The 27,052-nt window shown below is 36.9% G+C and overlaps 2 protein-coding genes across 5 annotated transcripts in view; one reads left to right on the top strand and one right to left on the bottom strand.

The window, feature by feature from the left end:
• GNPDA2 (glucosamine-6-phosphate deaminase 2) overlaps positions 1–7,182 on the top strand; it is an 11,018-nt gene extending 3,836 nt beyond the window's left edge. For all 3 annotated transcript variants that reach the window (XM_074541555.1, XM_074541557.1, XM_074541554.1), the window contains one exon: positions 2,854–7,182. In XM_074541555.1, coding sequence (XP_074397656.1) covers positions 2,854–2,912 — 59 coding nt within the window. In that variant the 3' untranslated portion in view covers positions 2,913–7,182. The remainder of the gene's footprint in view (positions 1–2,853) is intronic.
• On the bottom strand, positions 3,045–27,052 carry GUF1 (GTP binding elongation factor GUF1). Of its 2 annotated transcripts, XM_074541553.1 has the most exons (17): positions 26,789–27,052; positions 25,586–25,697; positions 24,527–24,675; positions 24,246–24,326; positions 23,862–23,939; positions 22,951–23,034; positions 22,457–22,521; positions 20,451–20,654; positions 18,805–18,944; positions 17,577–17,700; positions 17,087–17,219; positions 15,606–15,749; positions 13,244–13,377; positions 11,283–11,384; positions 9,165–9,284; positions 8,236–8,272; positions 3,045–7,230 (listed from the first exon to the last, which is right to left on the bottom strand). In XM_074541553.1, exons 1-17 carry the CDS (start codon positions 26,918–26,920, stop codon positions 7,093–7,095), a joined length of 1,977 nt encoding a protein of 658 aa, XP_074397654.1. In that variant the 5' UTR covers positions 26,921–27,052; the 3' UTR covers positions 3,045–7,092. The 2 variants fall into 2 exon arrangements, with proteins under 2 accessions (XP_074397654.1, XP_026651072.1); XM_026795271.2 differs by lacking the exons at positions 22,457–22,521; positions 22,951–23,034; positions 23,862–23,939; ... (2 more) ...; positions 25,586–25,697; positions 26,789–27,052 and adding an exon at positions 19,962–20,107 and having other exon boundaries at positions 20,451–20,591.

A 27,052-nucleotide genomic window follows, 5' to 3' on the forward strand; every position in this document is an offset into this window, starting at 1 on the left:
GTCTTAAGTTTACTAGAAAGTTTAGCTTAAAAAAATCTTAATACATTTATTAATCCTGATACATTTCCATGCTGCTTTTGCTACGTGCTGTAATGTGATGTCTGGTAAACTGCGATACAGACTTTGAAGCCACCTGAGAACATTTTTCATGTGCAATTAGCATAACAATCTATACTACCTTTGAAACACTGCACCCTTTTACTGTGTGTTTTTTGTATTTGTAGTAGGTATACTGGGGCAAACTTAAAGTAAGTCAGGATATTTGATAGTAATTGAGACTGCCTAGACTGAATTCTGTTTGACTAAGACAGTAGAAGCTGAGGAAAGTAGTTTTGTCCTGACTGCACTAGCACAGCACATGCAGTTGTGTGACTCAGCTGTTGTTCTCACTAGCATGGGTACCTGTAGTAGCCAAGGTATCAGAGATCAAGATTGTAATTTATTAATTTATTTTTTAGAGCATTGTATTACCAGTGCTCATATATGTATTGGATTGCAATTTGGATATTTCTATGATACTTATCCTGATACCTCTTGTGGCCAGCTTGTTAATTTTGAATTTTTCAGTATACTGTTCTCTGCTATGTATTTGTGGGGTAGGAGGGAGGGTTAGTCTTTTCTTGTATCACACTGCTACACAGCACTTACTGTTGTTTTCAAAGATAAACTTCTCTATCTGCTTGGAAAAGTTTTAAACAGTATCCTGTATTTTATATAAGCAGAGGCTTTGCTTGGGAAATACAAACCTAATGTAGAATTAGTAAATATAAATTACACTGAACATTGCTTTAAAAAACATCAAGGGCTACAACTTATAAATGTGTGCTATTGTGTCACTGTATTTAATTACCCTGTAATACACAGCAATAGAACTTTTAAAAGTTTCAAAGTTTACTTTGAACTTAATTAATTTTACCTGCTCTCAAATCAGTGAGATTTTTTTCCCCTTGTAAAATGGAGAAGTTAGCGTGGGTCAAATTTGGAATTATTTCTGAAACTTGATCTTCAGGTTAGACTTCTTGGGGAAGCTAGGTAGTTCTTAATAGTGCTATTTATAGTAATGATTTATGGAGATTTTTCACCACTTAAAACTTTCAATATGAAACTGCTTTTGTTTTGTTTTATAATCAAGTACCACACTGGCTGGTAAATAGATTAACCTATTCCATTTATTCTAACTTTCTGCAGACCTATAATAGGCTAAAATTATCAAGTGTGCTTATGGTTCTACTTGCAACTTTCTTGAAGAATGAAACATAAAATGAATTTTGAATTTACTGATTTATCTGCAGATAAGTTAGTTCAGGATAGTTTTTTCCATACTTACACATGCTCCTCTTAAAACTGTGTGCAGAAATCTGTTTATTCAAAGCATACCTGAGTATCCAGTGGGACTTTCCTTTGAAACAATTGTTTTGGCATCTACCAAGTCTGGTGCATTCCTTTAAAAAATTCTTTTGTTTCTCACTGTTTTTCCTGTAACACTTTCACTACCAGGATTTAAATATTCTTCACTAAGTATGACAGAAGCTATACTTTGTAACCATTTTTCATGCATCTAGGATAATGGGTAATTATTTCATTTCCCCTTTTTAGAAGAGGAAAATATTAGTAGAAAGTTAAATCTTTTAAGGCTCAAAACATGTTTCTAGTTTACATTGTGTATGCAGCTGTTACTCTTTTATGTCATTTGACTTATGTCAAATGTATACTTAAGTTTTTGTCACTGTTAAACTGAAAAAATATTACACTTGATCTAAAATATTACACTTGATCTAATCACATACTGATTAGTAATAGATGCTGCATAAGATGCCTTTTTTTATGGTCACCTACAGTAATGACCTTAGATTGTAGAGTTAACTCAAATTTCATGTTGCTGCAGTGACACTAAGGCTGCCACCAGCTGCATCATGTAGCAAAGGTATTTGAATATTCTTTACCATAGATAATAAATATGCAGTAATGTGAGATTTCTTTCATGGTTTTTAAGAAAATTACTTTAAGTGTTGCATGTTTTGAGTTTAGAAGTTAAGTCTTTAGTTCAATACTAAAATGGACTTGGTGGATTGTGAACACTGATCATTACTGTTATTAGTACTCAAGATGAAATGTTGAAAACCTGCCAGTTATCCAATGTCACACATACCTAGATGTAGGTAACATTTTTACTAAGTTACAGCAAAGTTAGGAAGGAAGCATCTTTTTTTATTAATTGCACTTCAGCATTTATCAGAAATAAAGTAGTTGAAGAGGAAAAAAATAAACCCCCTAATCATAGCTATGAAGGACTTGTATATGACAAGAAAAAGCCCAGCTACAACAGAAAACAGCTGAACTGCTGAAATTGAGTTTGCACTAAGAGTCTGGATAATTTAATTTGGTTTTGGCTGTCTAGGACCACAAGTATATGATTATTACAAAGACAGTATTACCACAATGCTAGAACATTTCAAAAGAACTCAAGCTGTCAAAGTCTCACTATGTGTGCATCTAATTTTTATGGCACATTGTGGTGTGAGGGAATTACATTGCTGTTACACAGTTTTTAATACATGGAAGATATATTCAGTTCATTTGGAAGTATTCCAGATGTGGGGTTTTGGGCCTGTTATTAGAGAACTGTCTGGTTCCCTGCTCAGCTGATACTGAATATATCATTAGTACACAAGTGATACAGGAATATATCTGCTGTCTCTGACTCTGAACTACTTTAAATAGCCATTTTTGTTCTCTTCAATGAATTATTTAAAATGTATTCTTTGAAACAAATTCCAAATAAAAATGTGGATAGAAGAACATGTTAACAAAGTATAACTAATGTAAAGCTGGCATTGTTGCTTTCCTCTCAAGGTTTAATGCATGTGCACAATAAGCTTGTGGACCCACTGTACAGTATGAAAGAAAACTGAAAGAAGACTGAAGAGGAACTCCATGTGGGTCAGCAGCAACAGTTTTAGGTAGCAGATGAGTTCACTGCTATGCAATATGCTGAAAACTGTTTAAAATGGGAAATCCTAGGTACTGTATTTTTAAAAAGGTCCAATATCTGTACATTCACATTCCATCTGTTTGCTGTGTTGTGCATTTTGCTTTAACATTTGGAGCTCCGCTGTTGGTACATCACTAAATGGAACAGAACAAACTTGGGAGAGACTGCACGTTATGTAGAGAGGGGAAAAGCAGAGCACTTACTCTAGCACAGCAATGTATTGCATCTGCCTCATGTTAGAGATGATGACACTTCATTTCCCAAATTCTTAATTTTTGGCTTGGTTAGTGTAACTACATTTTGCATTTGTGTCTCTAGGCAGAATGGTTTTGGCCTTTGCTATTACTATGGACTTGTAATAGTTGTACAATTTCTACTATGAAATGTTCTGTTTACATATATCTAATGTACACTGAGCTTTTGCACTTGGTTGCCTTAAATTTGTCTTAAACAGTTTTTGGGCATCTCAAGTCCTGCTGTATATTTCAGGCAAATGAAGACACAAAAACAGTGCCTAAAAATGCACCAAAATCTTTGAAGTTACAACTTGCTCCATGGATAAAATATTAAACTTCTACAATAGCACTTTTTCCTCTCATGTACTTCAAATTACTTTAGGATTTTATATTTTTGGTAATGAAGCTTTATACATAAGGAAGAAATCTCAACGTTCCTTCCTGGAGGTACCTGGTCAATTATATAACTGATGTTACAATTAAATGCCTGAAAAGAGCTTAATTTACAGGACTATAATGTCTGCAAATAATCATTTAAAGCCAACTGTTAATCACTTTTTCATTGTATCATTATAAACATTGAGCTGTTACAAGGAATGTTACTTCCTACTTTGAATATAAGTAAAACTTAAATATAAATCTCTTAGTTTCAAAATTGTTTTATTTCTAAAATAAATTGTAATGAGTAAATAGTTCAGAATTTCAGGGAGTGATTAGGCACCAAAGGAGAAAGGTAAGAGTTTACTGATGAAGCCTTTTCTTGGGAAAGTCCTTGTTGAAAATACTCACTGCAAGAAAGTATAACTAAGTGTAACTTCAACTTTTCACCCAAATGACAGCCATGTAGTCTTTATTACAAAATCACATAATCTCCCCAGGTATGTGGCAGGCTTGCCTTTCATCTAGGTGACTTTTCTAGACTCATCTAGGCTCACCCTTCTCATAAATGGTCTTACAGGGTCCTTTCAAATCTGGACTGTTCTCTGATTCTGTGAAATTACAAAAGCACAGAAGAATCTGTCTATAGCAGTGTAGGATGCCAGGCCTAGTGTTTCAGTTCTCAACAGTACATTGAACATCCACATATTTAAAACAGGTTTTCAGCTTTAAGGCTCAGTTTGTGCATATGTATTTTTGAAGCATAATGCAACATTGTGGGGAAAAAAGATGAAAAGACTGCCTTTCAGAAGAATGCTGTTACAGGTAATAAGTGACTCAAAATGCAGTGTTAGCTTTACAGCTAAGCAAGTTTATAAACAATTCTATTAAAAAGCATGAAATTAAAAGTAGTCATTAATTTAGGTTAGTATTAATGGAATTGAATCAGGTTTCATCTTGATGATCATTATCCTTAATGTGCCAAAATGGAGAATTCTATTGAAACAACATTCTTGTTCTTTATTCCAGCACACCTTTCAGTCATGTGCCTTGCTTGGCACCCGTACTCACTAAAGCCCTCTGTGTCCTCAAGATGTGCCAGATCACAGAATTAATATATTTTCTTCCTTTTTAACTACTCCACGTTCTGTAAAACACAGCCCAGTTTAAATACTGGTACAGCAGAACCTGTCTGTCTTTGGGTCTAGGACTATTATTACATCTTTTAATGCACAGGTTTGGTTGTTCTCCAGCTTGTTTCTCGTTACACTATTTTTTTTTTTAATTTTGAGTGGTATATTATGTAATTTTTTTAAGTACTATCACACTGTTTCCATTATTCCATTCTTTAAGATACTTCCAATCATTTTATGAAATACAATTTTTTCAAGAGAGTACCTTTCAAACTTTCCACTACTTTAGTGGACAAGTCAACCCTTTAAGTTGCATAACATTTAACCTGTTACTCTGCAGTAATGGCAAAGCAAACATTTTCAAGTTCAGGAGGTCTTAAAAGTAAATTCTAAGTCAGCACATCAAAAGCTATCATTTTATTCTTTTTCTCATTTTAAGGTATTTCCAAAGGAAAGGGGAAATGAAAAAATTAACTAAACAGAATCAGGTACATTTGTGACAAAAACTAATACTTCATGTACTTCACAGGTACTGACCAGTTAATTTAAAGTTCTTGTTCTGAAAACTGATTTATGTACAAGTCCTCTCAGAATTAAGACTACAATTTGTATTTTTTTTCTGCCTCAGGTGACTATAGTAAAGCTAAAACCGATTCTCAAGGTAGCTCTATCCATCTGTGTAACTCATTTGATTAGGTAAGGTACACTTCATATGTCTGTCACTCAGCAAGGATATAATTTGTATATCCTATTTGGATCATCTCTAGCTCACCTTCAGTTTCTGCCTTATTCCTCAGTACAGAACCAGTGCTTGTAGGTCTGGTTCAAGGAGTGGGGAGACCTCGTTTTAGCTCCTTGGCTCCTAGCAGGTATCCCTGCATCTGTAGTTCCTTCTATGCTAGCTTTCACAGGGGAGGAATAATAAATGGGTCAGAGAGCTTTTATCCACAGCATCCTTCCTTTCTTCAGGGTCAGTAGCAGCAGTTTAGGTACCTGTAGTAAAGGTACAGATATCTTGTTCACATCCAGATCTTTGGTTTTTCAGTGCACCTGAAACAGCTTCAAATAAAAAAACCCCAAAACCTGAACAACCACAACCAAACAGAAAAAAGCCCCAACAAACCGCTAACTTACCAGAATTCCCTCTCCCCTTTTTCCACACCCTGAAACTAATACAGGTTGAAAGGGAACAAGTCCTGTTCCCTTCCATGCCTCCAAAGATTTTCCCAATTCCTCCTTGTACACAGGCTGAAATAAAACTACTTTATAATTAAAGTGTAGGTACAAGCCTAAATTTAAGGGCAGACTTTGCTGGTGACTGAGTACTTTAGTAGGTATGACTAGCAATTTGTTCTCTACTAAATATTTAATAACAAGAAATTAAGATTTGTGAAGAGCAAAACTAGTCCCTGAAGATCAAAAAAACGAATTCAGTTTAAAAGCTTTTGGAGGTGGGTAAACAGTTGTAAATACAGTATATAGTAGGGCCATTAACTTATTTATAATTGCCTTGTGTACACTTCCAAAGTAACACTTCCTGGTAAACACACTACACTGCAGCATTTAACTGGGGATGCACTGACAAACTTTAGTATGTAAACAATAGAAATAAAACTTCACCAACTACACCAAGATACCCTATAACCAAACCTTCATGTTAAATAATTTTTTTAAGGCCTGAATTGGTCTCACTAGTGGAACTGTTACAGATTCTGTCTTTTAATATAAGAAAACTTACCGTTTTGCTGGAGATAAGCCCAGCTAGGCTGAACTAATGGTAAATTTACACACTTCAACTGGTTTAAAATAAACAGCATGGTAAATTTAAAGAGTTTTGATTTTTTCATCTGATGTGGTTTCCCAGCATCATGATTTCCTGACAACAGCAACCTTTAGAGAAGGTGAAACAGGAAACAGCTTGATACTTTTGTGTCAGCAGTTCAAACTTTAAAAGAAAAAAACCAAACCAACCCAGCATTGTTTGTCTATACATACCTTTAAATTATTTTTATAACCTTTCTGCCATATGGTTCCTCTCTATACATAGAGACTTGCAATGAAAGAAAACCCCAAAAGTATGTTAATTTTAAGTATTAAAAGTATGAAAACAGTGGAAAAAAAAGAAGAAACAATATAACGTGAACTTTTAGATGCAGTCAAGTAAATTTAATTTCATAATAATCTACAAATATATGTACATTTTTAAAGTCAACTCATGTTTCCACACATACCAAATTCATACCATTTAAAATCAAATATGTTCCATCTCACAGTGATAAGTCCTGTATTAGCTCACTTTGTTACTGTCTGCAAAAAAGCTGACATGATCTGGAAGATCAAATTTCACTCATCTCTATTTGTCAGTTTCTCTCTTTAGAACACGTATAAAGGCATCTCTTGGAACCTCAACATTGCCAATTTTTCTCATCAACCTCTTGCCTTCTGCTTGCCTCCTTAAAAGCTTCATTCTTCTTGTAATGTCGCCACCATACTGTGAAAAAAAAATAAATTTTACTCAGCCTAAACTACAACTGCAGCTATAGTACATTCCAGCCACACAAAACTAAAAATAGTCAGAAAGGCTGGTTATATTTTGACAAAAAGATTACTTTATATTCCAAATAGTTTGGCCTAAAGGCCACTAATTAAAAAGAACAAGGATGAAAATAAGCACATTAATTTGCACAACTGAGTGTTGAACTCTGTCACCTAAATATATACATTCCTGTAAGCCTGGCTGACACTACAGAGCACATTAGATCCAAATCCCGTTGGAATAGCAGCAGGATACCAGCTCAGATACACTGTGGCATCTTGACTAGCATTAAGTGCTTACATCTAGAAAAGGGACCTAAACCCTTGTACAGTATTGAACAGTCACCATCCCACAGCTGGGCTTAGCAGAATTCTATTGCAGTTGTGAGAAAGGGACACTTGTTTAATATTTTCCAATATGTTCACTTCAGAGAGCTAAATCCAAGCTAAGTAAGAGGCCTCACAGTTTTCCAACAGCTTTGTTGAATCTTGTCCATAGTCAACTATTGCACATTTAAAGCTTTATTACAAGTTAGCAAATCTAAGCAGAAGTTTAATCACAATCAAGTCTCAAAAGAAGCACATTTATATTTCCTTCCATCACCTAAGATCAAATTTAGGAAACATGAAGTTACCTATATGCCTGTGTACACAAACACACACACACATTTACTGTGTGCCTGAACTATTAGACAATGATGAGGAGATGAAACAGACACTCAAAGTGTGACTGAAAATGCCATTATTTTATCTGAACCACTCCTCAAGCTGCAGCAAGGGGTTACAAGAGTTGGATTTTAAAACAAAAGCTTAAAAGTATCTCTTAGAATTCCACAGATACTTAGGGGCACAAGCAGAAGAAGAATATGTCTTTGCTGGGTTTCTAGGAAGAGATGGGCATATAATCTTAGCAGGACTCTAAGATGTCAGAAACTGAAAAAAAGAGGAAAAAAATACCTACACATTTTGCCACAACATTTTTTCTGTAAGGCTTCAGCCTGCAAAATAAAATAACACATACACCTTAACATATTAGAACATCTACATGTGAAGCTAAGTACTTGAGTTGTTAAAATGTTACTTGTTTTTCTCCTAGTTTTGTAAGATGCTTTGGAATCATAACATTTTCAGGTTGTGTATGCAAGATATGAAGCTTTAAACAGAAGATAAAATTCACAGTTTTCAATTCTAGAAACATCACTTAGGGCATATAATATGTACATAAAGAAATCACAGTCTTGGCTTTTTATCTGGAATTTCTGCTATGACTCACAGGAAGCGTTACATCCCTGTGTATATACACGTATCAACAAATTCTTACTGCACCTCTGCCTGAATTCTGACCTTTAATTATTTTACCACCGTTTAAGTCCTATTTAAACAGCAAGAGAAAAATGTGATGAGAAACACAACATAAGGAAATGGTTTGCTTTAAAGAAGCATGTGCTAGGAAAATGTTTTTGTGTTCAGCTGCAACATATTTCCTTTAGAACAGCACAAATCAGCTATTTTTTTGCTGACTTTCACAGCAAAGTATTCCACAACTGGCTAATTTTTTTCAGTAGTAAGAAACTTATTCTACTGCCAAAGAGGAAGTGGACACGTGTTGGAAGTTACACTTTATTCACTAAGTGCAATTCTGACCCCAAGTAATCTAAAATAGAAATACATTTCTTTGTATAAATTTAATTCAAAATGTTTAGTCAATAGTCACTGCTCAAATGTGGTTTTTTTTCTTCAAGTAGCATATATCAAGAAAAATACAACTTTATAGCAAAATCAAAGTCCTGTTATGTATAAAACTAGTATACATAGTATACAAGTCTGTATTTTACGTATCTTCAAATACGGACAGAAAAAAAAGAAGGGGAACAGAAGGGCTTCACTTACGTTTCTCTTGCAATGATTTTCTTGCCAATGGCAGCCTGGATGGCTATTTCAAACAACTGTCTAGGAATAGTCTCTTTTAAACGTTCACATAGGAGTTTACCAGCAGCATAGGCTTTATCTCTGAAAAAAAAGGTCAGCAACACTAAAAATATACCCATAAATCAAGCTGTTTGATTTAAGGATTTTAGTAGAGGTTTTCCTCTTCTTAACTCGGGAGATAAGCTGATCAGATCAAATTTTACATCTAATAAGTGGTCTCTGTATGTCACCTGTTTCATACTAACAGGTGATAAGACTGTATTAACTTCAGTATATAACATCATATAAAGCTTTTATAATAAACACCCTGATTATCCATCACAAATTAAGATATTTTGAACACTGCCATAGCTTCAAGTGAAATTTTAAACTAGGTCAACGAGAATTTTCATTGATCATAGGTCCAATTGGTCAAAATATAGATATTACAGAATGCTTTCAAAGTCTGGTTTTATATCACAAGAAAAAAAAAATTAACATATCTTGTCATCTGCTAATAAAAATTATCTAAATATATTCAGCATCTGCATATGCTTCAGGTTTTGGAAAGAGAAAACAACAAAAAGTCTAAAGAAGATACTAACAGATACTTTCATAAGCTGTTAGAAAGAAACGGGTCTATCTGTACAAAAATATCCATATTTAGCAGACATTCTGTACCAACATACATGTTTTCAGGTAGTGGCAATGTGACTCTTGCTACCTGTATAGAGCACACAGTTTAAACATGAAGTACTTAAATCGTGTTCATTGAGCGTTACAGTTTTAAGAGGTACATATATTTACTTGTACAGTAAGAACAATTGATGACTATCTTAATACCAAGCTTGCAGTAATCTCTGTAATGCTTTCTCTATAAATGTTATTCAGCATAATTCTTACAGATGCAGTTTTTACAGTGGGAAGACTGAGAATACCTGCAGCAAGAGCAAAATGATTGCAACTATGAGTTTAAAAAAACAAACAACTGAAATCTAAAGCCAAAAGAAAGTAAAGTGAGTAAAACAGTTTTAGTGAATAAAAACAGTTAGTTTTAGTGAGTAAATCAGTTCAGGGTACTAAACTGATCAAAAAATACATGTTAAAGCAATAACTAACTTTTGCAAGGTGGCCCACTCCATTTTGCATCTTTTCAGGTAGATTGCTAAACACTGCATGCTTATGAGAAATGCATTATTTCGTAACTGGCAACTGAATGCAAGACAGTTACTCGCCTTCAACCCCATGATGCTGAACAAGGCAAGGGGTTTATTTTCCTATGTCAGCTTTCTGGAGTTACAGAATTTTAAGGATTTCAAGATTGCAGTTATGTGAAAAAATATGAAAATATACAAATATTTAGCAACTACAAGTATTTTAAGAAGGAAAACTAAACAACCCACAAAAGTAGGCATTATTGGAAAGGGATGCTGAAGTTACAGAAGGGAGCCTTGTAAAAACTTTGTGAGAAGCTAGGGGACAGGCTGGAAGGGCATTATTCTCACCTCTAATACCTGAAATGCCCATAGAAATAGAATCATTCTAGCAAAAAAATTCTGAGGTAATTGCATCCAGTAAATATTTACATTCTCCCGGTACTCTGTCTGGAAACAAGGTAACAATAAACTTCTATGGAACAGGAATTAGTGGGAGAGCAAAATAATTTTTTGTCAGTACTAAGCATCATAAATTATTCATCTGCCATCTCCTAGATTGGTCTGCACTTAAATTTTTCTGCACTTAAGTTTTTTTCAAGATTGGCATTTTGCGTTTCTTTCTCTCTGCACTACATTTTCCACAAAAATATGATATTCAGTACTTAAGCTGAGAAAGAGAAGTAAAAAAATTGCTATTATTATTTCCTAATTTTCAGACTACAAAATGCTTCTCTTTTTCAGTGGTAATGAAGGTGATCATATGGAAGAATCTTCAATGCAAATCTTCAAACACATTTTTCATATTAAGAGTAACATATATACCTAGAGTCATTTAGAATCATATAATCATTTTGGTCAGAAAAGACCTTAAGATCATCCAGTCCTATTAATAGACAATGTTTTCATTGTTATTCCTTTTGAATAAGGAATCCAGTAAACCTACTTGTGTATGATAGTTGCCAGTTCTTCAACTGGATTTCCATTTAGAAGAATATCCATTTTGATTAGGTCTGCTGATTGGTAACCTGCATCTTCATAATCAAAACTAAAAAAATAAAAGCAGTTCAAAAATTAGTCATGATATTGTATAAATTATATTTTGCATTCTTTGTTCTATAGATTTTATAGACATATTTCTTAATAAAACACTTGAACTTTTTAATATAATGGGAGTACAGTTTTTCGTAGTCTCTCAGTACATGTTCACACTAGAAATGCACTACAGATAATGTCCCTTCCATTGCAGAAAGCTGTCATCTTGACTTCAAGGATGTCTTTCCAATCTAATCAGCAATTAGAAATCTACATGCTTAATGCAGTCTCACAGCTATTGAACACTCCATGTCCTGAATGTCACAGGAATCAAACACCAATCCAAGACTGACTTCTTTTCATCCTCTCATTTGATAAACTTTTTATGTGACCCCTTATTATCACCATCTCTGACAATTAAGTTTTTCATTTAATTTCCAAATCAGATTTCTTCTTTGGTAGGTGTGGGCCTTGCTGTCTGTGTGGTAGTTAGCAAAAATTCTTAAAATGGAAGAGATTTGGAGGTGGTGTATGCAATAGACAAACAGATAGATAGACAGACAGACGGATCTTGTGTGTAAGTATAATTGTGGAGGATCATCAATATCACTGTAATGTGGTCAAATCTGAAATACCAGAAAAGGGGGGGGGAAATCCTTTGAGATTATTTCAAAGTACTTCTATCTCAGTTGGCTTAATAACCACAGAAATGTGAATGGATCCATATAACAGAAATATGATTACCGAGAGCACTACATACACAAGCTGTATTAAGGAGTCAATTAGGAAATAAATACTAATAAATAAATAAGATAATGCAACATCATTGGCAATCATCCCCAAATCAAAGGAAACCCAGCATAATTCTGCTAATGAGATAGATTCTTGATAAACAGGTTAGCTTTTATGTAGTGGGGGAGCTAGATCCAAAGAGGAAATTCAAAATTTCATCCCTCTGTTTCTTCTATCTTGCCTCTCCACTTTTGTGTATGCTTTTGCTGCATATATACATAAACCTGGGTAGAACATGTTTTACTTACATTTTTAAGACATAATTAAAGAAAACATAAACTCAAAGCAAATTCAGTCCTTCAATAAAATTCATTTTTATGTTTATAAAATAAATAATGTAATTAGGTAAACCAGTTCCTATTGTGTCATTAATATCCCATTAATGACATCTCAACATACCAGGTTTGTGAGAGCCATTGAGCCTCCTGGGGCACAAGCTCATCACCATGCAGCATTTTCACTTTCATTAAACTCACAAAGGCTCTTCACAAACATCTGAGCACTCTACTAAACTCTGAATTCATAGCAGCCAGCCACAACAGAAAATTTTGTCTCAAAATACACATGCTTTTCTTTTTTCACAAAATAAAGCATGTACATAAAGTAAGTACTGCTTGTTTTAAATACCACATTGTTTTTACTAGCTTTAAATAATCAATGTGGTTAGTTTCCTTTTTCCACCAAGAGACACTTCATACAGTAAGCAGTACAGTTTCAGTGATTCCATTGAAAAAAATTGTACAGTGTCACTTCAGATAAGGACAGACCATTTAGGTCTTACTCATATAGATGAACCAGTGCCACACCTGGGGGTGCCCTTGAAAAATATACTCATTGCCAAAAACAATGATTATTAGGTAGTGACACACTTTTCATGTTTTTCAGACTTATTTCCATCCATTTTCACAGTGAATCTAATCCATTCAAGGTGAAGAAAGACTAGATTTGCAGCAGCACCATAAAGGAATTTTCTTTACTTCTGCCCTTCCACAGCTGTTCCTCAGGCCTTTTTTTTACCATACCACCCCCCTTCAGGGTCCAGGGTGGGAGGAAGAAAAGGGGAACAGGAGAGGTAGTTACCTTGCATAGCCAGAAGACAGAGACTTAAGAGCATCATAAAAATCCACCACAATTTCATTCAGTGGAAAGAGGTATTTTAGCATAACCCTGTTTTCATCAATGTACAACAGATCTTTCTGGACTGCTCTACGATCCTAGACAAATAAAAATTGTTTCAGTTTCCCTTGAAATTTTCTACAAAAAATACAAAACAAATCAGAATGAACAGCAATCAAGCTACACAAGAGAATTCCTGTACTTAAGCCCCAAAGTAACTTTCTCATTGGTAGTTTGCTGAAGTCACACGACAAACTGCAGCATTGTAACAAATGAAGTGGTTATAACTTAACTAGAAATTCAATTCAAGCCTTTCCTCTCTAAGTGCTGAATTTCTGAAATCCTTAACAGCTTCTGCTTATTGCTGTGTCGTGGTTTGACCAGGAAGGAGTGGGAATTCTGGGAAGCTGTGGTCAAACCAATGAAGGTTTTGGGTTTCATATTGACACCTGGTGTAGCCAGTGGGGTTTGGACACACCTCCGAGAATACACAGGGGTTAAAAGCAAGGCACTGCCCTGGCACTTCCTCTTTGGGACATCGTCGGGCGAAGAGGTCAGATCTCTTCCCCCGCCCAGCCCGCTGCTGCTGGGCGGGGGAGGGGCCGGCCATGCGGTAGGCCAGGGGCCTGGACAGAGGTGGGGGTTGAGGGGCTTTCAAGGATGGAAGGGTGGCGGAGCCCCAAGAGACATCGAGACATCGGGCGGCCAGCCCCCCCCCCCCTCCGGGAGGGAGAGCGGCCGGCCGCAGCAGCAGCACGTGTGGGAGTATCATCTCGTCCCAGGACAGACAGAGACTGAAAACTTTTAACCCTTTCTTGCATGATTGGGGCCTTGCAAAAATGCTAATCCTCCTCGAAGCTGAATAAGAAGGGAGATGAGAGATGAGATGAGACGAGGACTTTGGCCCGAAGAATGTGGAGATGATTGGATGGGGGGAGATGATTTGGAGTGGCCTTTTGGCTGGACTTTTTCTTGTAGCCATGGACTCAGTTGTTCCTGTGACACAGACTGCATTTAGGGGGAGGCAGTGCCTCAAAACCAGGAAGGTTCTTCGTGAGGACCCCCCGGCCCCAGGGGGTTGGAAAAATATGGGGGGGACAGATGTCCCAAAAGCAGAGACTGTGCCTTTTTGGAGTGAGACAAGGCATCCTTGAAAGACAACCCTAAAAGCAGCTCTGGCCATGTCTCGGTGGTGAGAGCACTGAGCATGGAAGGAAGATGTCACAAGTGGCAAATGGACTTTCCGGGCGGTGCCGAAGTGACAGGGAAGCACACGAGGTTTTCAGTGTGTTTCCATGAGAAGCCTATGGAACGAGAAAGACTCCTTTCCTCTTCATGAACTGAAGTTTGAGTATACTAACGTGTGGGGCCAAGGCTGGGCAGTTGTTTTGGGAGAATGTATTGGATTGGGAAAGTCAGGTGGTGGGGGAGGAGGAAAATGGTTTTTTTTTGTAAGGTTTTCAATTCTTTTCTTCTTTTTCCTTATAGTCTCTCCCTATTTTCCTGTAGTTTAAGTAATAAAGTGGTCTTTATGTTTAAGTTAGAGCCTGTTTTGCTTATTCCTGGTCACATCTCACAGCAGACACCAGGGTGAGGCATTTTCATGGGGGGCACTGGCTCTGTGCCAGGCTCAAACCATGACATGCTGCCACTGTAGGACTTGAAGGCTCATCTTCTTTCCTCCCAGAAAGGTGTTCTTAAAGTTAATTTAGAAATTCTTTTCAATAGATTTTATTCTTCACTGTACTGCTTTGTATTATGCATTTTGGAATGTCAGAAGCTAAGAAAAATATTGTGAAGAAATAATATAAACACAGTATGCATGGCAGTTAAAACATTTTGAATTAGAAGTATTCCAAATACAGTTAGGCAAATTTGGCCTTCGCTATCCTAAATTTATTTTCAGTGAAGTACTGAGAAAAGTACATGGACACATAGTCAGAAGTGTTGGCAGAAGTTGTATTTCTATGAATATACTTCTAAAAAACCAATACATCTTATTTCCCTGCGGCAGACTCCATTGTTTCAGGAGAACAGAACTAGCTATGAATTAGTCCAGTACAGACCAAGCACTTGGTTGTCACTGAATTTCATCATTAACTTTTCAGTTCTGTAGTTTGATGGATTCTGTAGTTCAGAATTTTACAAATAAAATGTTTAAAATTATTTCATCTTTCAAAAGTATTCAATAATTATTTCAAAGATACTATTCAAGTAGCAATATCTATTATCATACTATCTTGTGTCTTCACTTTGAGGTGAAGAGCTTAAAAATGCAAAAGATAAAATTAAAATTATAAAATTAAAATGAAATTTATACACCAACCTGACACAAGGTAATTATTTTCCCAATATATTCATGAGGTGTTACAATAGTACCAAGAACAGTTGGCTCCATATAATCTGATACTGAAAGTTTATCAGGAAACTGAGCAGGGTTGATAATAGTAATCTGGTCTTTTCCATACTCCTGAAAAAAAAATAAACCAGATATTGTAATTTATTAGTAAGAAAAATTTATTAGTAAGTAAAAGCAAAGGAGACAAATATACCATTGAAAAAACGCTAAAATATGTTTCAATTGTCTAAAAACATTGGTGCATTATGCAACCCAAGTTTAAACCAAGGATAATTTTAGAAGAGATTTTTATAAAACATATAGAAGTCTGTTATCAGCACATCCTTAAATATCATTATGCAGAAATTAGCTTTTGACTTGGGAAATGATAGAAATACAAAAAACTTTTCTATCCATCTTTCTCTCCACTGTAAACTGAGGATCTTCTTTCTTACTTCATCCTGATCCTCTAAGTTACTATTACACAACTTCAACAGAAGACCTGCTCTAAATATTTTAGAGTTCAGTGGTGGAAACTTTCTTCCCTAAGTAGAACTTTGGGTTCAGGCTCCCTCACATGCTGAAGTGGATTTAAAAAATGAAGTTTTTGATTCCTGTGTAAGTGCTTTCATTACCTACTTTTTCCAGTCCAACATCCCAGTAAGGGCTGGAGTTACCCTTCCAAGGTAAAAGGAAAGTTATGCTGCTTATTGTGAAAATGCAACTTCCCTCTCCTCCCTGTCCACTGACAGGGACCCAACTTACAGCATTGTTTGAAAAGAATCCCACATCAGCAGTCCAGAATCACACACTAAAGGTGTCAACTACTTCATTCCTAGCTGCTATACTGCCTAAGAAACCAAAACAACCAGAGAGATAAAAGGTTTATGCCTCACAGTTTGTAAGTACAGAAACCTTTCTTATACAAGTTTTTAGTAATTTGCAGGACAATCAGCCAGTCAATTTGCAGCCTCCTCTCTCAGCAGGTGCTCTAAGTCTACCTCTTTCTCTCTAGAACTCAAACACAGTAATTGTATTTGCAGTCAGTTTAATGAAGTTAGCACAAGCCCATTTAATTGTGATCAAAAAATCTCACTTTCTTTCACCAGCCCCTGCCAATCTACAGTATCATCACAAGCTATTCCTAGAAACGTTCATGTTTTCTGATGGATAAAGCCTGGAAGATTATTTCATCTGCTTTTAATGCAGTCCAGTCAGTAAGCACTTAAAAGAATACAGCAAGGCATGTGTCCTGTACTCCCATTTTCTAGAAAAAGTATAAGACATAAGAAGAGAGTGCTTGAAATGAAAGGGGAAAGAGCAGTTAGCATCCTTAAAAAATTAAAAACTATTTATGTAATATACTGGTGTTTCTAATGCTTACTATAAAATACAGTACTAGTCTACATTTAAGAAGAGACTCTAGATGTTTATTATATTTACCTAATTTTTTAATTAATTTAACATACCTTTATCAACTTTGCTGAGGAAAGAACAGCTTTATATGGAACTGTAGGCGCAGTCAAAATAACAGACATGTTATACTCTTGCTCCAAACGCTGATTAAAGACTTCCATATGTAGAAGACCAAGGAAACCCAACCTGGAAAATAAATACCCTGTTGGTAAAAGTATTTGCGTATCCCCTGGAATTTCACAGTGGTCTTTTTCACCCTCCAGCATGTTTACAGTGTTAGTATGGCAGTATCAGGCAGAGCAAACAACCTTCAAGGGACCAAATAATCGTACAGTTGAAAAATCTTGGAGAACAAAAACAATCACAATAATTTTCATTTTCTGTGCAAACCGAGAATGTAAGAAAATCAAATGAAATTAATAATCTTTATTTGAATTACAGCTTCTAATTTTGAATTAAGTTTAATTCTACCTTCAGTTGACTTAAACATGCGTTCTTAACTTATGAACAGTTTAAAAAATGAAAGCAGCAGAAAAACCTCACCTCCATCCAGCTCCTAAGGCGAGGCTACTGTCACGATGAACAGTTACACTGGAGTCATTCAATGTCAGCCTTTCCAAAGCACTTTTGAGATTACTATATTCTGTTTGGTCTATTGGATACATTCCTGTCAAAATATATTAAATAGAAGTGATTTGACAGGGAGCTTTAGCTACTGTGTACCTGGCTTTCAAATATGCCACTTAAAGTTAACAGAGTAATAAAATCAGGAATAGTTACTTTCTGCTCTGTCAGTTTTTAAATGTGAAAAACAACATAAGCATTCTTTATTCCTCGAAAAAAAAATTAGTCAAAACATAAAAATGTTTTAGATTACCTCTGAATTAACATCTAAACCATAATGGTAGGATCACTGTATTCATCTAATCATTCACATTTATGGAAGATTCATAGTTGAGTATAACCACTGTTTTGCAGTGTAAGTGTATAAACTTCGCTGAGATGTTCCCTCAAAGCTAAGAGTGAGTGAAAAATAAAAAGCATGATTTCAAAGTTGCAAATATTCCTCTCTTCTTTTTAAATTAATAAAAACAGCTGTTTGTATAACTACTGTCTGAAATAGATTCTACTGCATCACTTTTCACATCCTTGTATGCTCAGAAAATGTCATCTACATGAAGATGCAACACACATGAACAGAAAAACATCATCTAAATGCCTAGTCTCCATGAGACAGTTCAAATGAGTTCTACACACTGCTTCACAACAGGTCTAGAAAATTATTTACAGAATTTTTTCTAAAGTCACCTTCTGTAGCATTTGTAGTAGTTACTGAAGCTAGTGGCAAGCTCAAAAAGTGAAATATTTTACAAGATCATTCTGCATAGTAGCTCTGGCAGTTAACCATGTTTAACAAAAATGAAACAATTGCTACATTTTAAAAAAAGAAAAACCAACAGAATAATTACAGAAATCTCATTATCAAGATGAATAATTCTTTTTTTTTTTATTTCAACCCTTCTTTTCCAGCTATTAAGAGTTTACTACCAATAGAAACAATAATCACATTTGTGTTGTATTCATGCAAAGCCAGTCAGCATTTATTGCTAATCCTGCTAAGTCACAGGGAAAACACACAAATCTACATAAGTGACACACCTCAGCTAAAAATTCTAGTTCTCCCAACTCTTTAATATACATGTCTTCTTTTAAAAGTTCTAACAGCTCTTACTCTTGTCAATGGAAAACTTTATATTGATGTACTCCTCACCTGCAAAAACCATTGGCTTCGCTGACTTAAAGCCAGGCAAAGGCTCCACTGGCTGTTTATACAAAAACAGTGTGTCTCCTATTTGGGCTTCCGTTACTTCTTTCATTCCAGCAATCAGGTACCCCACCTGTCCTGCATAGCTAAATAAAATTATTATTATATGGACATGATTGTTGGCATTAGCAGTATTTCTACTATTTTCCTACTTAATTTAGCCCAGCCAGAAATTCAAATAAATCACCCCATTAAAAGCCCGTTTCCAAAGTCCAGAAGTGAGATTTAAGTTGTTTCACCTCTGAGATGTGAACAATCTCAACTAGCTCTTTTTCTGTTACAGCTGAACAGCACATTTATGATCCTGGATTTTGAATACTGTGTTGCTCTCAGTTTAAAAGCCGGAGCTAGACCCTTGAGAGGCTCCTAAGACAAAGAAACCAGAACAGTTCCCAGCTGCCAGCACTGCAAGTTTCATATATCACTGGGATGAAACTAGACAAACACTTTCCATCAGCACATTATGCTAACAGGAGAGGAATACATGGTAAATACTGAGCAAAACACAGTGTTACTGATTTTGGCTGGGATAGAGTAACTTTCTTCAAAGCAGCCTAGTATGGAGCTGTGTTTTGCAATTGTGACTGAAACAAGTGTTGATAACATACCAATGTAGGTATTGCTAAGCAAGCCCTCTGGGTTTCTTGCTGTGCCCCTGCAAGCAAACACACTGAGGGTGTGCAAGAGACTGGGGGGTGACACAGCCAGGACAACAGACCCAAACTGGCCAAAAGGGCATTTCATACCACAGAACATCATGCTTAGCAATACAAAAGAAGTGTAGTCTTTCCAAGGCTTTTACTTGTAGACTAGCAGGATATCAGTCTGCTTGTGGGAGGTGGTGAATAATGGACTATCTTTGCATAATTTGCTTTTATTTCTTTTTTTTCCTCCTTTATTTATTAAACTGTCTTTATCTCAATCCACAGGTACCTCCTCAGTTCTCATCCTGCTAGAGCTGGGGAGTGAGCAGGGGGCTGGCTGGGTTGCTGGCTGGGTTCAACCCACTAGACACAGTAATGTAACCTGAAAATGACCCCAGTAAAGTCATTTATGTATATTTGGGTGCACACTGGTAAAACTTCTCCACTGATTCTAAGTACCTGATTTTCTTCCCACTGCTGCCATTGAGAAGCCAGTTTCTGGAAGCTGTTGCATTCATGGATTTTAAGTTTTCCACCCTCAAAATATGCTGCAGCAATAACTAAGATGAAGCCCCATTCCCTTCCACTCTCAAACAGGGCAGTTCCTAGAAATAAATTGGACAGCTGAGTAAGAATATCGAACACTAGCCTTTAAACACCTAGCTGTCCAGATGTTCCATGTACTACAGAAGATAATGGATTCCTCCCACAGTAATGCCCCAAAAGCACTCCGTAAAACCTTCTGCTTCGGCATGCCCAAAATAAAAAATGGCACAGAGCATTAAATTGCAAATAGTAATTAGTAAAAAAACCCACCACCAAAGAACAAGAAAAAAACCTAGACATCTCCCAGTTTTTACCTCTCAAAGCAAAAATCAAACAGAAATGCAGGACATTGTAGCTTAGCCCAATATATTATTTTTTCCACTGTAAGAAGTTTTTACTTACAGCTTATGTGCTGGCTGTTCATTTGGAGTCAGAATTCCAACTTCATGAACTTCATATCTTTTCGTAGTGTGTGCCGACACAATTTTGTGTCCCTTTGCAATCTCCCCACCAAAGAGCGCAATGTTAGCTACGACACCTCGGTAGTGGTCAAAGGTAGAGTCAAATACTAAGGCTTTCAATGGATCAGCAGTATTACATTGGGGTCTGTCACCAAAAAAAATTAGAACAATACATTATGAAGTGTGTTTTCATTCAATATTGAATGAGCAAGCATGCCCACCCCAAATACTTTCACAGAATCACACTAGGATGGAAGGGATTTCCAGTATCACCTGATCCAACTTTTCTTGGCAAAAACACTCTTGGCTTAACAGAAGGCCTAGCACCCTTCCCAAACAAACCAGAGAGCGTCCAATGTTATGGAATCCACCACTTTCCTGGAGAGATTATTTCAATGGCTCTTTGTAGCCACTGTTTGAATACCAGGAAACAGCAAAAGGTCTCCCTTAAGCCTTCTTTTTTCAAGGCTGAGCAAGTCCCTTTTTTACAACCTTTCCTCAAAGGGCAGTCTTTCAATCATCTCTGTGGCCCCTTTTCAGCTGGTCCACATTTTCTGCACAGAAAGGACCAAAACCAAACACAGTATTCCAGGTGTGGACTGACCACCACTGAGCAGAGTGGGATAATGACTTCTTCATCTCTGCTGTTGATGTCCCTGTCCTTGATGTTCCAAGGCAACCCAGCATGCTGTTGTCTTTCTTTGCTGCAGCAGAACACTGTTCACTCACATCGAAATTGTTGTCCCCAAAGACCTCCAGGTCCTTTTCCACAGAGCTGCTCCCCAACTAGGTAGATTCCAGCCTGTGCTGTGTTCCTGAATTATGTATTCCCAGGTGCAAGACCTTTCCCTCTGTTGAATTTCATAGGTTTCTTTTTAGCTCACTCTTCCACCTTATCTAGTACTTCCTTGCATAGTTGCTCCCCCTTTCTGAAGTGCCTACTTCCCCTCACAGTTTGGTATCACTGGCAAACTTCACCAGGGTACACATCCCAACTTCCAGATCACTTATAATGATAAGAAACAGCATTGAACCGAATGTGGAATCCTGGCAGACCCTACTTGTGGCCAGTCTGAAAAGGAGCTATTTACCACCACCCTCTGGGTGCAGCTGTCAGACAGCTCCCATGCCACAGATCACTCCAGACTGTAACACAGTGGTTTCTCCAGGAGCCTGTGAGAACCTTATCCAAAACCTTTAAAATGCAGGTAGAGAGAAATCCAGGTAGCCACTGTCCACTGCTCACACTACACAGCAGGTTACCCTGCTGTAGAAGGTGATCAGGTTTGTCAAGCCAAATACATCCTTGGTGAACCCCTCCTCGCTTTTCCCAATCACTTCATCTGACTTGTCACAGCCCCCAGGAGGATTTGTTCCATACCATTTCCAGGGACTGCAGTAAGACTGATGGGCCTACAAATTCCTGGATCCTCCTTCAAGTTCTTCTAGTAAATTCAACATTAGCATTCTTCTAGTCTTGTGGGATGTCCCCCGATCTCCAGGACTTGTCAAGGATTACGAAGAGCAGCTTTGCACAGACACAGCCAGCTCTCCTACAATCCTCAAGTGGATACTATCAGGGCCAAAGGATGCACAGGGGTCAGGCTCCTGTAACAGTTCACATACCAACTCCTTCTTTGCTGACAGTGTATCTGTGCATCAACCTGCATTTCTGCTCCCCAGGCCTAAAGCCCAACGGTGCTGGTAAAGAAAGAGGTGAAAAAAATGTCCCTCTGCTTTTCAGCCTCGCTGCTGACTAATTCACCTCTCCTGTTTAAGAAAAAGTCACTATTTTCCTTCTGTTTCTCCTACATCTATCTATGAAATATTTTATTTAATTAGATGCATATTAAGTGTAAAACTACTGCCAATACCATATAAATGCAACTCATGATTTTCTAATTACTTTTAAAGGTTAATTAGACACATAATTAAATACAGACTTACGGTGGGATCTTCTCAATGACCTTTTGAAGAACTTTTTCAACATTTGTTCCTTGTTTAGCAGAAATCTAAAGCAAATCCAACAACAACTTTATAAGACACATCTTACATTTATTAATTAAATAGTGTCATGTGAACTTAGACAGTTTGGGTGGCACCCATAATAGCACTCAAAAGGACACTCTAGAATGCTGTTACTAAGAAATACTGTCTTTTGTCTTCTGTGAATGGCAATTATTTTCATGATAGAAATGAAAATCATTTATGGATTGACAGCGAGAAATAATTTAAAATCCCGGATTCTAATCCTGAAAAAATACTAGAATTTTTAGCTGAGAGTTATTTTCTCCACTCTTACAGGAGACAAAATTTAAAGAAATTCTTATGTCAGACAAGAACAGGCAGACAGATAGCACTCTTAATTTACAACATGCACACGTCAGGTGTTAGTTACAAAGTTATATTATCAGGCATGTTGTAAAACTCAGAGATCTTACCCTTATGCATTCATCTGTAGGGATATCAAACAGCTTCTCAATTTGTTTTTCAACTCTTTCAGGGTCTGCATTTTTCAAGTCAATCTGTAAAACAACAAACTGCTAAATATACAAGAAACCAGATCTCCCACATCATCCAGTACTGTAAAAAAGTACAGTAGAAAGTAAAAAAAGAACAGCAAAGTACAGCAAAGAACCTTTATGTATTTATGAGTAAACATTGTCCATCTTTAGGAAAAGATCAATATTCATTTTATAAAGTCTTCCTTCCTTGATTTTGGGAAGGATCCTGTCCATAACCAGTCTCATGTTGGCTTGTTTCATTAGGGAAAACACCTTTGCCCAAGAGTTGGTAAAAATCTTTAGTTTACAAAGTAATTTGAAATCATTAAGAGCTACCTACACTGTTTATAGGATTACATATTAAGTACAAAATAAACCTACAAAAAGCAATTAACATAAGGTGAGCAGTAATTGATTTTGTGATTCCAATAGCACAGCTCTCAAAATTGTACAGAAAGCAACACTTAGAATTTCTCTTAAAATTAAGACTTAACTTTTTAAATACTGAGCTCCTAGTCATGTCATTTCCTCAATATTAATGAACTTTTAACATCACCAACTCCAACCATAAACCCAGCACTGCAAAGTCCACTACTAATCATGTCCTTAAGTGCTACATTTTTAAATACCTAAATATATTTCATGAAATTAAAAATTTCACAGCAGTTAAATTGTAAAATTTACACAGACAGCAAATACAGAAAATTCCTAGTCATGTTAAATCTAAATCCTATAAATATTATAATAAATAACTTTCTTTACTTCTCTTTGAGGTTACATTTCTAATCAGCACTATACACATTTAAACAACCCAAGTGTTTAACAGAAAATGCGAATAACTTTATTACCTTATTTATGACAGGAATTATTGAAAGCTGTGCTTCAAAGGCGAGATAGAAGTTTGCCACTGTCTGAGCCTGAATACCCTAGAAAACAACATTGTAAAGTTCAACACAGAAACTCCTCAGTTTTGGGGAGTATTTTTAGGCATACTTTGCTATTCTATCAACACTTTCATTTAGGAGATGGATAAATAAAAGGTGATTGATTATATGCAACTGCTTTAAAATCCCATTACTATTTTTCTGCAATGTAATACTTTCATGGAGATAGCCCAGTAGCAGAAACACTGCCAGAAAAACAAAAAAAAAAAAAAATCCCACAACCTAGTTTCCCTCTTGCTAAAGGAAATCCTGAAATACTAAATAAAAAACAAGAATTAGGTACTACACCTCATTTGCATCCACTACAAGTATGACACCTTGACAGGCAGATAGTGACCGCGATACTTCATAGCTGAAATCTACGTGGCCCTGTGGAGAAAACAAATGTTTACAATTTCAGGTATTTTTGCAAAGATTAGTACATTGCTTTCATTTGTATATTTGCATAATGGAGTTCACATTCTTATAAAAGAGGAATTGAATAAACACAGGAAGCCAGAAAGCTCCTACTTGTAACTATAAGGACATTTAGATTTGTGTGATTTCAACATTGTTTATATTTAACTTACTGGTGTGTCAATAAGATTTAAGAGGTAGTTTATTCCTTCATGATTGTAAAAGAGAGATGCAGATTGGGCTTTAACTGTAATTCCTCTTTCACGTTCCACTTGAAGTTTATCCAGCACTTGTTTATTACGGTCAGTTTTAGAAATTGTTCCTAAAAATAAGGAAAAAAAAAAAAGCTTTATTACCTAATTTATGACATCAATCTTGAAAATGCCATTAACCAAAAGTTAACCAAGAGCAAATGAAGCTTTCCCATATAATTAAGCTAAACAAAGATTTTCAATCAAAAACAAAAGAGTGCATCAACTCTACATTTGTCAAATAAAGTTTACACAATAAAGTTACATAAAATACTAACATCACCTAAGAGATTAAGAAGAAGGAAAAATTCCCTTGAATTGTAAATATTTTTGTTACTTAAGGAAACTTTCCCTCTTATCACTGAGGAAGAGTGGCCCACAGCTCTAAAATCAATCTCAAGTGCCAGACGAGCATTAGCATAGAGTGACAGACCTGAATTCAAAATCCCATTCTATCACAGGCATCAGGCAAAAATGCTCATGGTGATGACACATGGGAGGTAATCATAAAAAATAACTTTGATCAGAAGTTTCTCTCCCTGGTTTTGTTTCATTCACCCTTAAATGAGAGTCCAGAACTCCCAGGTCATGACAGTCCCACCCCTTCTGTCCACGTCAACCACAGGCAATAAACATCATAAACTTAACATGTACTGTTCTAATGGATGACTGGTTAGAGTGACAGGAGTGACATCTTGAACAAGGAAGATGTTGAAACAAGGAACATCTTCAAACTCCTTTTCAGCCTCTTTCCAAAATATGTACTTCTTTAAATGAATTACACACTTCCTTATGCCTACGTGTAGGCATATCTCAACCATAACGTCCAAATATCTGTAACACTACACAACTGAGAGCTTGAAAGCCCAAGCAACACTAGGAGAGCAAAAATATTAGAAATTTTAGTATAATCAACGGTACACGAACTTAACATGCCACCTTCCATGTCAAGAAAAGGTAGCATAAAATGAGAATGCTTACCTGTAATTTCCAGCAATCTGTCTGCTAGTGTACTTTTGCCATGATCTACATGAGCTATAATACTGAAGTTTCTAATGCTTTCAACAGGATACGTTGACATATCTATTTCTTCCTGAAAAACAGGAATTTCTTTTCATAAATCAAGGTTACAGTCTCTATATAGCATATAACCTGGCCTTTAAAAAAGCAAATTAATTATTTTAATATTTTTTCTCTAGAAGTAGTACAGGTTGAACAGAGATACAAAAGCTTGAATTGTCACCATTGTTTAAAATGTCAGCATTTCACTTTAGTCATATAGACACGTATTCTTTTATCACTAAACAATTATGAACTATGCTGGAAAGTGTGTAAAAGGTACTATGTTCTTATGCACATGGGGAGCTGCAAAACTTGGTTTTACACTTTCACGTTGGTGAAACTACTAAACTTAAGGATTAAGAAAACTGGATTCAGGGGGCCATTCAGGACATCATTCTTCACAAGCATGATAGGAACACAGAGCCATTACCTAGAGACTCAGCGCATAGTAACTTTATCACAAGGATCAAACAGATAGTGAAAAAGGATGCTACAGTGTGGAAGAAGCCAATCCACACACAAAAGTCAAAATATTTTATTTATATACAGTTCTGAGCAGAAAGGGGCACTTGGTGGAAAATCCACAAAGCCAGCAAAGAACTATTAAAACTTTATACTCTTTATACATTTTAGCAAACAAAGGCATTATTATCAACTGCCTAAAAGTTACATAGTTCTTTTAATTCGTATTCTATTGGTTAAATGATTCCCTCATTTATCCAGCCAGCATGGTCTGCTTCTCTGGAGTAGGTGGATTTCTCGGGATCGTGATCTTTCCCTGCCACAAGCACCTTTTTACCCAGCCAGAGCCGATTTCAGCACACTTGCTGAGTTGACTGTGTTAGTTCTTTCCTTATCCTGGGAGCTCTGTCCTTTTGGTCCGTGAATTCTGCCTTCTTTGTGCCCATTACTAAAAGTACATCGTTCTCTCCAAGCTCTGTTAACCCGTCCCTAGAACAGAGATCACTGAAACATGTCAAGCCCTACACCAAGGCAGTTCTACCAAGCAGTAACGCATCCGTCTCACTCCTGGACGCCAGCGTGGGCTGCCTGGCAATGCGGCGAGCCCAGGGTCCGGCAGCAGCCGGCCTGGGGCAGGAGCCCGGGCTGCCGCGGACTCACCTTGCCGCGGGAGCTGTAGGGCCGCCCGCACGCCGCGGGCAGCCAGGCCGGACGGCAGAGCGGGGCGGCGGCGGGGCCGGGGCTCGGCAGCCGTGCCCCCCAGCGCAGCGCTGCCCTGCCGGCGAGGGCCATGGCGCTGGCAGCAGCTCAATTCAGCCCAGCCAAGCTCAGTCCGGCCGAGCTCAGCTCAGCCCAGCCCGGCACGGCCCGGCACCGTCAGGCCGCGCCGAGCAGGGCGGGCGCAGTGGCCCGGAAGGGACGGGG

This window comes from Zonotrichia albicollis, chromosome 5, assembly GCF_047830755.1.
Source record: "Zonotrichia albicollis isolate bZonAlb1 chromosome 5, bZonAlb1.hap1, whole genome shotgun sequence".
Taxonomy (NCBI): domain Eukaryota; kingdom Metazoa; phylum Chordata; class Aves; order Passeriformes; family Passerellidae; genus Zonotrichia; species Zonotrichia albicollis.